The 11,814-nt window shown below is 43.0% G+C and overlaps 1 protein-coding gene and 1 long non-coding RNA gene across 2 annotated transcripts; both read left to right on the forward strand.

Annotated features, from left to right (window-relative positions):
* Positions 1-2,818: 2,818 nt before the first annotated feature.
* Positions 2,819-6,437, forward strand: LOC130520900 (NLR family CARD domain-containing protein 3-like; the record flags this gene model as incomplete). The annotated part of the gene is made up of 3 exons (XM_057024598.1): positions 2,819-4,356; positions 5,281-5,457; positions 6,431-6,437. Coding segments are annotated over 3 exons (1,722 nt in total), but the record flags the coding sequence as incomplete, so codon positions are not given.
* A 1,082-nt stretch (positions 6,438-7,519) lies between these two features.
* Positions 7,520-9,457, forward strand: LOC130520901 (uncharacterized). The gene is made up of 3 exons (XR_008949099.1): positions 7,520-7,692; positions 7,899-8,072; positions 8,604-9,457. It is a non-coding gene; the product is annotated as an uncharacterized LOC130520901 (long non-coding RNA).
* The last annotated feature ends 2,357 nt before the right edge of the window (positions 9,458-11,814 follow it).

The following is an 11,814-nucleotide window of genomic DNA, read 5'->3' on the forward strand; positions in this document are numbered from 1 at the left end:
GAATAAGCCGCACCATAGAATAAGCCGCAGTGTTTAAAGTTTAGGAAAAAGTAGCGGCTTATAGTCCGGAAAAATACGGTAACTTGGAGTCGGTGTGCAACTACGCAAAAAACGATGTGGGACTCCGGGCATTCTCTGGTCCCCTCCCCAATCTGGCCAGCGAGGAGAGTTTAGCCGCATGTCGTCGCTCCGTCGCTGGCGTCACGGTGGGTGCCCCGATAACCAGTGTGGCCTTTCTAGACAGTTGGAGCACTTTTTGGGGGAAACTGGTCTGATTAGGAGAGACGTGTCCATCCCACTATCATAGAGGGCCATAAAACAGCTATTCTGCAAGCTCCGAAACCAGACTACAAAGCAAATGATGTCCTTTTTAGGACTAATTATTGTTGCAACTGGGGGCCAAATTATACTGAAATTACAGCACCGTTGCAAAGACTGATGTGTGATAACTTAAAAATGACTTCTCCACTAAATTGGACTGAAAAATGCAGAAACGGCCTTCTGTGACATGAAGCAAGCCTTGGTGTGGAGCACAGCTTTAGCTTTGCCAGATTACAGCAAACCTTTGTTCAGAGGGTTGATGGCACAGGACATTTGATGACCTCAGTCTGAGCTCAACAGTGGAGCTCAAATGAAGCCAATAGATATTTCTCCTCTAAACTTGACTCTGTAGCACAGGGGTCACCAACCTTTCTGAGACGCAGAGCTACTTCCTGGGTACTGAATCATGTGAAGGGCCCCAGTCTGATACACACTTCTGAAATAGCCAATTTGCTCAATTTACCTTTAACTAAATGTCCTTATTAATAGTTAATGATATTCATCTCTGCAAAGACACTGATCATGTTAATGATTTCTCACAATCAATATCAACAATGATTTAACAAGATCGGGAACAGATGAATATCAATATGCAACACTTTATTTCTATTTTTGTCTTAGTGCAAGTGTTTTTCAAATTGAAATAAATGTTCAAACCATTTTAAAATGATCACTTCTCCAACAGTCTAGGAAATCACAATGTCCCATTTTTACCAGCCACTGACATTTTTTAACAAATCATGAATTACTTTGCACCACGTTGTACAAATAATAATTCATGCAAAATACAAAAATAAACTTTCAGATTTTTAAAATAAATCTGATTACGTTTTGAACTTCACATCAGTCTGCAGATGTTTTCACATGAACATTTTAACTAAACAATTGTTACATTTTACAGACACATTTAACAAATTCTGAAGGAGACACCAAATCTGGTGTCCGTTTCTTTGTCCGTTGGGGGGGAAGCCTGGCGTTGCTGCGGTTACCAGTGTGTTGTCCTCTGGTGGGGAACTTGACAGTGCAGCTCTGAGTGAGTCTGGCAGATGTGCATCAGGGAGGCGTCTTGTGTTGGTTCTTGATGAAGTTCCTGTCAGAAAAGGCTGATTCACAAAGAGAGGTCGAACCCAAAAGGCTTGCAACCTTCATAGCTGCTAATTGTTGATTTAATTAAAGTTTTCAAATTAAACTGACTCAGAAATAAAGCTTTCCATTTACAACCTACAAAAACTTGTTTGCCCAACCAATTTCTCTCATTGTTGTCCTAACTACGATTTTATAAACAGCACAATAAAGATTATCAACTTTTGAGTAGATTTTTGAGTTAAGTTGGGAACCAGTGGGAAACCCCATAGATGACTGACGTGCATGCGCACATGGTCTGAACAAGTTTGAATTTGCTGTCGACCAAACGGACCTTCTACCGAACCTGAGCAGACCGGGAACTGAACTGATTCGTCCATTACGGATTTTCGCCTGGTCTGCAGTTTGACTGTTGTGCTTGGCCATTTTCTGGACAGAAGCGGGAGCTGACGACCATTTTGCCCTAGCAGGTAAGCTAATTAGCTTAAGTATGTTGTTAGCGTTTTCTACAAGCGCCTAACGACATTTCCAGCCCTTCACCTACTTCTATGCTAAGGTTTTATTACAGAGCATCGGCCCAGCTCATTTGACCCCCGCAAAAAGTAATGTTTGATACTGTTTAATGTTAATCACATCTGAAATTCAGATACAGACTTTCATCACTAAATGGCGGTATCTCATCTTTACTGCACGTCGGCCGTGGTAAAGCTTACTAGCTTATTACTCGTTTTTTAATGTGTTTTAATGTTATCCTTGTGAAGAGACATGATGTTAACATGACCAACAAACTCCCGCCCATGTAAGCTACGCGGGTGCAGGCAGGCGTCCTCGTGCACACGCTTTCATGGGTCGGTGTATGGCAGACATGTGCGCCAATTATACGACGCTGATGTCAGTAACTTGCTTATTAGCTAACGTTGTTTTTCTTTTGTTCAATAGACACCGTTTATCCGGTGCTGCACTGTTACTTTACAGTAATGTATAAAGCTAACTTTAACTTTACAGTTTGACAGCTGGTGTGACACTGTCTAATGTCCTTAATTACTGTAAGTTAAACTGTTACATACAAATTAAAGTTGTGCTTCATGCTCTGTTATAAGATTGCTACATTTTCAGAGCTTTTTACATAATGGGGAAGGAGACAGAATATTTGAGGAATAATTGTGTGTTGTTGATGTCACATTACAGATAGTATTAATTTTTCATAGTTATTGTGTTTTTATCATAGTAACAAAGACAAATGTTTGAATTCACGTTTGCATTAATGTTACACGTCACGTATGTTAGCAATTATAATTAACTTATATATGACCACTCTTCTACTAATTATAGTAGAAGAGTGGTCATATATAAGTTAATATGATTCCCTACATACTTTTTTCGTGTTGTCTCTGGTTTTGGCTCCTGCATCTAGGTATTCCTTCTGTGTGTTATTGGAAAAACCTTCTCAGTGCAGAAGTTCAGTCTGGACTGGGCAGAAGGTTTGGAGAACCAAGACATCAGTCTGGTGATTCCGCTCTCATGGAGGGAGCTGAACTTGATCAGAGATGAGCAGCACAGTCTTCTCTCACTGCTTCATGTTTTCCATCCAACATTACAGAAGATCAGAGCAGAAGATCTGACTGTCTGGAAACTTCTGTTCATCTTTGATGGCCTGGATGAAAGCAGATTTTCACTGGGTTTCAACAAGCATCAGCTCATCTCTGATGTCACACAAGTATCGTCAGTTGAGGTGCTCCTGGTGAACCTCATCCAGGGGAACCTGCTTCCCTCAGCTCTCATCTGGATCACCTCCAGACCTGCAGCAGCCCATCAGATTCCTCCCTCGTGTGTTGACAGGATCACAGAAGTACGAGGCTTCACTGACTCCCAGAAGGAGGAGTACTTCAGGAGGAGGTTCAGTGATGAAGATCTGTCCAAGAGAATCATCTCACACATCAAGGCCTCCAGGAGCCTCCACATCATGTGTCTGATCCCAGTGTTCTGCTGGATCACTGCTATAGTTCTGGAGGACATGATGACCAGAGACCAGAGAGGAGAGCTGCCCCAAACCCTGACTGACCTCTACTCACACTTCCTGATGGTTCAGATAAAGAGGAAGGAGCAGAAGTATGGAGGAAAGCAGAGACCAGAGGAACTGACTGAGGCTGATAAAGAACTCCTTCTGAAGTTGGGTCGGCTGGCGTTTGAACATCTGGAGAAAGGAAACATCATGTTCTACTCAGAAGACCTGGAGCAATGTGGACTGGACGTCTCCGAGGTGTCGGTGTACTCAGGAGTTTGTACAGAGATCTTCAAGAGAGAGAGTGTGATCTTCCAGAAATCAGTCTACTGCTTTGTTCATCTGAGCGTTCAGGAGTTTCTGGCTGCCGTCTACATGTTCCACTGTTACACCATCAATAAAAGGATTATGGAGTCTCTCCTAAAATATTTGCAACCAAACCCCTTTTCCTGGTTTGTTGGGTTGTTTAATAACGATCCAGTCAAATCTCTTGATGACTTCCTCAGGAGAGCACTAATGAAATCTCTCAAAAGTGTAAATGGCCACCTGGACTTGTTTGTTCGCTTCCTTCATGGTCTCTCTCTGGAGTCCAATCAGAGGATCTTGGGTGGACTGTTGGATCAGACGGAGAACCACCCAGAAACCATCCAGAAGGTCCTCAACAACCTGAAGGAGGAGAACAGTGATGAATTCTCCCCAGACAGAAGCATCAACATCTTCCACTGTCTGATGGAGATGAAGGATCAGTCAGTCCATCAGGAGATCCAAGAGTTCCTGAAGTCAGAGAAGAAATCAGAGAGGGAACTGTCAGTGATCCACTGTTCAGCTCTGGCCTACCTGCTGCAGATGTCAGAGGAGGTTCTGGATGAGCTGAACCTGCAGCAGTACAACACCTCAAAGGAGGGACGACGTCGCCTGATTCCAGCTGTGAGGAACTGCAGGAAGTTCGTGTAAGTAAAGATTTCTGGGGCCGGACATCGGCGTTTAAATCAAGCGAGTGGATCATGTCAGGTAGCAATACCCCCTCCAGTGGTCATTCCTTCAATTCTTTATCTCCATTGCAGCATCCATAAATTAAAAACAACAATTCATCCAGAAATGTTCAACACTGGCTGGATATAAGTTCAAAGGTCAATCCAGACAAACCAACATAAGGCAGGAATAATAGGAGCCACAAGTTAACTGACTATCATGAAATTACTGTCATGTCATTAAATCACTTTTGTTTGTTTGTATACATCGTATTCAAACGACAGAAAAACACATTTAACTAATGACACGTGACTATTTTGCTTCATTTGTTCAACGTAAAAACAGCCGGCCTCGTTGGTTTAAATGGGTGTTTTAGGTCTTTGTGGCGGTTCCGTTTGGAGCCTTTATGTGACCCACAAAGTTGTTTGAGCCTTTCCACACCCGTTAGGTGGCAACTTCATCACTAGCAACAAAAGGTGCAGTGAAAATGATTTGAAGGGAAACAGGCAGATAGAACAGAAGCTGAGGGCAATCGATGCAACCAGAGACTCTGATGTCATCGATCGGATCGCTGAATTAAGACTTGACGCACCATCGTACAAATTGGATGAAATGCAAAATATCCAAAGAGCCGATAGACAGATAAAAAGATGCACGTTTCTTTAAACCATTTGCTACAATCATTTTAAATATTGAGTAATTATGAGCTGTTCTAAAATAAGACAAATGTTGAGAATAATTCAGTTGCATTTCAGATCTGATGGTCGTTCAAACTGTTGCTCTACGGTGTTGAATTTAGCTTTTCCAGGAAATGAGCTACATTTGTGTTGAGGTAGATTCTCAGATGAAGTTGATGAGAAATCCCAAAGTTTGACTCACTATTTTTGTTTCATACACAACAGACTGCCTGGTCATCTTCTTTCAACGAGTCATTGGGAAGTTGTGGCCTCAGCAATGACGTCAAACCCTTCTCATCTACGGGAGCTGAGCTTCAGCTGGAACCAAAGCCTGACAGATGATGCAGTAAAGTTACTGTCTTCTGGAATGATGCATCCAAACTGCAGACTGGAGACGCTCAGGTCAGGAGGCCTCTGGTGGTCTTTGCTAAATTTCTTTATTTTTTTCTGCTTTTCTCTTCATTTTCAGATTTAGAAATGTGTTTTTATTTGCCCCATTTATTCCTTTTCCAGGCTGAGTACTGCAGTTTATCAGAGATCAGCTGTGGCTCTCTGGCCTCAGCGCTCAGGTCCAATCCCTCCCATCTGAGGGTTCTGGACCTGAGACAGAACCACCTGGAGGATCCAGGAGTGAAGCTGCTCTGTGGTTTTCTCCAGGATCCTCTCTGTGAGCTGGAGACTCTCAGGTCAGTCAGAGATGATCCAGTACTTTCCCAGGTGTAACTAGTTAGACAATAACTGTTTCCATGTTTGATCTTTGTATAAACGTAGTGTTACAGTTCTCAGAAAAAAGACCACACAGGACAGATTTGCAGTATTAAATTGGTTGTGGAAATCTGTCCATGTGAGGATTGGATTTGTCTTGTTTTATTTTAGGCTGGCCACAAAACCGCCCAAACATTCAGACCAATCAAAAATGGTTCTTCCTGTCTTTTAAAGATCAGAAGGAAAACTAGAAACCCCAAAAAGAAAGCTGCTGCAGTGTGCCATGCCCCTTCTCTACTGAGAAAGCCATCCCAAAAAAGAGAAAAGCCCAAGTGTGAAGTGAGCACCCTGTTAAACCTTGGTACCGAAAGCCTGCAGTCATTCTCATCTTAGGTGGCTTCATTCCAGCCAGAAGCCCAAACCTGCCTCCCTCTTAAAGGGGCAGCAGGTCAGTCCAACCACAGAAACCTTCATGAAGATCTGAAGCTTTCAGCATCCACAATTGTTGCACCTCACTTCCATTGGAGTCCAAATCAGAAGTCAACAAGTTGATTCTCCACTGATTCTACACAATGCAACCATTTTAAAAAGGTTTCCATCCATAAGTTTTCACACATTTTTAGTTAATCTGTTTGTTCATCGCCTCCTTCTGTTGTAATGGTCATTAAAGAACATGACCTTATTGGAGTTTTTCTCCTCACAAATATGACTTTCTATGAACGATGCAATAAATGCAGCTTGCAATCTAAGACAATATGGAAGTATGTGTATATAATAGTAGTGGAAGTAGCTCATAAAATAATACATTTGCTCTTCTCATCGAATCTCTCTATGTTATTAAAGAAAAACCTGCTCTTAGTCAACAACATCTAAGACATCAGCCAAAAATCCTAATTTTCTATAATCTAATATAAAACAGTAGAGAAGACTCTTTCTGCAGAGACACTGGTGGCAGGAATGCAGAAGTATCACCTGCTCAACTTGGAAGGTGGAGCAGAAACCACCAGCTGAGAAGGTCCTCAGCCAGAGGAAGTGGTGGAGAACCATGAAACTTGCTAAGCTCCACCTCAGCTCCAGAGACGGGCTGAGCTGGAGCTGTGGCACCAGGTATCGCCCAGAAGAGCCTCCAACAAACAAGCTCTTCTCTTGGGAGGAGAGGGCTTTGAATCTCAGCTCAGTGTGCTTGTCTCTAGTAGGTGGCAGCTGCACCTTTTCCTGAGCTCCTTGTTGATGCCCTGAGGGGAATTGATGCTCCTGCAATGTTTTCTGGCAGCATTGAGCTTGCAGTGGGGCAATCAAACACACTGTGGGGGGGCTCTCTTTCCTTCTCTCATCTGGAGAACAAGTGACACCAGCTGCCAATCATTGTTGGAGAAATGTGCAGTCAGGGGAACGATGCGTCCAGACTATAGCCACCCTTCCAGCATCCAGCAGTGTCTAAAACCTTTGATTTGGTTTCACCAGAGAGTGTAGGGATTGCAGGGTCGCTGCAGCATCGCCCACAAGCTATCAGGAGTGGGTCGCTTTGTCCCAGCTCCTGACAAGAGTTGAGTGCTATTGAGAAATGTGGTCTCACAAACTTGGAAGGTATTTTGACCCACACACACTTTACATACGCTGTAGATCTTGTCCAACCGCCCTGAAAGAACCCAAAATAGGAACATACGGCAGATAAGCCGGTGCAGGACCAGAGGTTTGTTGCTTGTAAGCTGTGTTTTGCTCTGGTACATGTTGATTTTTATTTGTCTTCTCTCAAAATAATTGTCGCTGTAGTTTATCAGAGACCAGCTGTGATTCTGTGGCCTCAGCTCTGAAGTCCAACCTCTCCCATCTGAGGGTTCTGGACCTGAGCCACAACACATTGCAGGATTCAGGAGTGAAGCTGCTCTGTTCTGGACTGGAGAGTCCAAACTGTAAACTGGAGAGGCTCAGGTCAGTCTTCATTTTTCTACCTATATACCAGCTGCTAAGATGGTGAAGTGAGGCTGTTCTCAACACTGCTGTGATGCACCACATTAAAAAAATTCCTTGGAATATCGTGAATTCAGGTCTGACCCAACTAAGAACTAACGTAGGTTTAGTACTGACGCAGATAACATGCAGACCTGCACCGTATAACCTCATCCTGCATTTTTCAGATTGGACTTCTGCAGTTTATCAAAGATCAGCTGTGGCTCTCTGGCCTCGGCGCTGAGGTCCAATCCCTCCCATCTCAGAGAACTGGACCTGAGTCAGAACCAGCTGCAGGATTCAGGAGTGAAGCTGCTCTGTGGTTTTCTCCACTTTCCAAACTGCCGACTGGAAACTCTGAGGTAAACACCATTCTCAAAAATGTCCATTATTCCATCCGAGGGTCCTCACACTTTCTGAGTGTGTGTGTTGTGCCCAGTTCCTTCAGGAGGGAGGGCCACACGGGGACCACTTATTCATGATAAACTGATTTAAGGACAATGAAAAAGCCGACAGATGGTAACCAAAATTAGACAAAACTAGGTGAGGGTGCCTGGTAGACACCAGCCAACGAGGAGGGAGATGGTGAGGGAGACAGGAAGTCATCTAAGACAGGTTGTGCCTTTAAAGATGAGCCCCAGGTGAGATGGATCTCCATGATGAGATAGGAGGGAAAGAGGTGGGAGAACCTGGGAAGAGTGAGGGCCAGAACAATATATATTCTCCTCTGGAACAGTGCAAACCTGAGAGGTTGGAATTGTGGTAATTACATATTACTATCATTTTTTAACCTGTAACTAAATTAAATATTTACAGATCATGACTTTGATTAACCTTTCAGATTAATACTGGTTTCACTTATAACCTTATAAAAGTTTCCCTTCTTTATTTAGATTATGGGACTGCATCTTATCAGAGAACAGCCCTGACTCTGGCCTCGGCGCTGAGGTCCAATCCCTCCCATCTCAGAGAACTGGACCTGGGTCAGAACCAGCTGCAGGATTCAGGAGTGAAGCTGCTGTCTGATCTCCTAGAGAATCCACACTATGGGCTGGAGACATTGAGACAGTAGCTGGTTGAAGCCAGTCAACTCCCGCTCATCTGCTGCATCACTCACTGACCACTGGTGAAGAGCATCTGTGGAAACATCTGCCGTCTACTCCCTCCATAGATGAAGAATTCAGTTTTTAAAAAGCGCTGGTGGACTTTCAGGAGATCAGTCGATGGTCGACAAAGCAGAAGCAGCTTCGCCTTGAAGTTAAATTAGTTCCTGGTATCACACAATGCTTCTTTATAAAGTTCTAAATGGCTCCTCGGCCACTCTTAGAAGCATGGAAACATTCTCTTAATTGTCTCTTCAAATGTCTGTATTATACGTTACTATTTTACATCATGCCTTCAGAATCTTTAGGGTTTAGTATTTACTGTCTCTGTGACATGGAGCATTGGAATATTTCAGCTGCAGCCAGCAAAAACCCATCAGAATGACGGCTATCGGTGGGAACCGCAGCTCATTTGACTTTAGTCAGTCTGTTCAATGTTATAGGATTTATTGCAATCTAATAAAAACTATGAATAAATGTGGGAAATAGGAAATAAAAAGAAGCAAAATGACCAAATAAAACTCCCATGAATACTGTAAATTTAAAGATGTCAAGAATGGAATATCAGCTTAAATGGAATCAAACATAAAGTGTAAAGGCCTCCTTTAAGTTTACTGCAAAAATAAACACAAAATCAAGAGCGACATGCGCCAAAAACGTCTCATTCTCTCTTCTGTCTCCACTCATTCTTTTATATTCTCTTAAGATAATGGGGGCGGGGTCGTGTGATAACAAAACAAGCTAATTGGGGACTATATTTTTGTTGCAAGAACTTTGGCTCTTCAGAAGTTTCTATGTTGGCTTCCACAGATTGTGCATCCACTAGAAACTCAGTGTTTTTGAGGAACTACCAGGAGTGGCTGGAGTGGAGGCCAATGACGCTATAGCTACATATAGCTACATATAGATCACCGTTATCCTCAACCCAAAAGACCACCAGTTGGCGCAGCAATACTAAAGATAGGAGGTTGTGGTCGTTGCGCAGACGCGGAGTGATATCACGCACAAACGTGCCCTATGTTCTATATACCGTATGTTCGCGACCAAAGGGCGCACCGTATTAAAAGGTGCAGCCTCAGTTACGGTGCTATTTCTGTATTTAACACATACATCAGGCGCTCCGGATTATAGGGTGCGGGCATGGTAAAACATACCGCTACCATAGCTTAAAACATGCATGCTAGCGCGTATTTAGCAATTTTGCAAAAGCCGGCAAGTCGAACAACGACAACAATGTTTCCAAAATTAATTAAATGTTCGTATTTTTCGTATTTTGTTATTAAGCCCCGGAGGGCTGAAGCAGGACCGCTGTTAAAAATGTATCAGTCCGCGCTTCCAGTTCTGGTGCAACGTCCAGTTCTAAATGTATGAATCCGCGTATTGACGTTTCAACGTCCCATCAGTAAATGGAGAGATTTGGATATAGTCCCCCTGAGGTGGTGTTTTTAGAGCTGTTCTTAACAACTTTCTCTTTGCCTGATAAGAGGTCCAAACATTATTTCACTTCCCTATAAAATACTCTAAAATTTGCCATTCAAGATCAGATACCACCAGGTATAATTCATCCTCTAAATTTTCACAATTTCTTATTCTGTCAGGCTGTTTTTAAACCTTTGGCAACATAAAATAAAGTACTCAACTGGTATTATGTCAGGCTGGTTTACATCCCATTAAAGAAGCCAGCAGAAATAAAGCACAACAGTTACACAGACTACGCACAATAATATAGAGGATATAAAAAACAGTGTTGAGATGGGTTTGTGTCACTTTAGTAAAATCAAAGCATTTTTCTTTATGTGCCAGCAATGAACACAATCTAAGAAGTCTTTGACACTAAACATATGGAGCTCCTATAGAACAAACTAAAGATTTGTTGTTATTAAGATAAAGAAATGCAACATTTCCCCCAGAGAAACGATGGCGATGGAAAAAGCCCTGGCTGTGTGTGTGCATCACAGCAGGCGTGGGTTCTCCTCTCTGGAGTCATGCGGGGCTCCTTTGAAGGGCAGATGAGGAGGTTGGTTACAGATTCCCCTCAGAAAGATGATTACGGTGCCAAAGGTCATCACCGGGGTAACCAGGAAGAGGCAGAGTGGGTCTACTGTACGAGCGATGCCGCTCCAGTTATCCTTCTCCTGTCAGGACCAGACATTTACGCCACTTTTGATCTTTTTAAATCAGACTTTGGGTTGAGGACTCTGTTTGAACCCTCTGAGCTCATTGTAGTCGTTCTTGTTGCGCATGTGTTTAATGATGTAGTGGCTCCATCCACAGCCGGCTTGATCTCTGCGTACAGCTGATGGCTCCTCCCTCTTCTTGTGGTTTCACAGCTCCACACAGACACCAAAGCTCAGAACTCAAATGAAGCTACTGATGCTTCTATATCTCATGTGTTTAAATGTTTCTGGAAACGTACTGGCAGCGTGTGTGACTCGGGTCACCAGTCCGTGTCTCCCAGACTGTTTCTCAAACATCAGCTCACTGCGGGACTTCACACTGTCGTACTCCTCAGCCGAGGCAATGGAGCCCACTGAGCTGGATCGCCGCGGTAACGCTCCATCCCAGTACGGCTCTGCCTCAGCAGGGCGGGACATGCGCAAGATGAGGGGTAATCGCTGGAGGAAGAGCTGGCAGAAACAGAAACAGGATTTGGAACACTGATGCTGATGTGTGTATGTGTGTGTGTTATAGTGGAAAAATCACATGTTCATATATCCTCTTTCATATGTTATTAAGTCACATGTTCATATATCCTCTTTCATACGTTATTAAGTCACATGTTCATATATCCTCTTTCATACGTTATTAAGTCAAAGGTTCATATATCCTCTTTCATACGTTATTAAGTCACATGTTCATATATCCTCTTTCATACGTTATTAAGTCACATGTTCATATATCCTCTTTCATACGTTATTAAGTCATATGTTCATATATCCTCTTTCATATGTTATTAAGTCACATGTTCATATATCCTCTTTCATATGTTATTAAGTCATCT

This window comes from Takifugu flavidus, unplaced genomic scaffold (assembly GCF_003711565.1).
Source record: "Takifugu flavidus isolate HTHZ2018 unplaced genomic scaffold, ASM371156v2 ctg579, whole genome shotgun sequence".
NCBI lineage: Eukaryota > Metazoa > Chordata > Actinopteri > Tetraodontiformes > Tetraodontidae > Takifugu > Takifugu flavidus.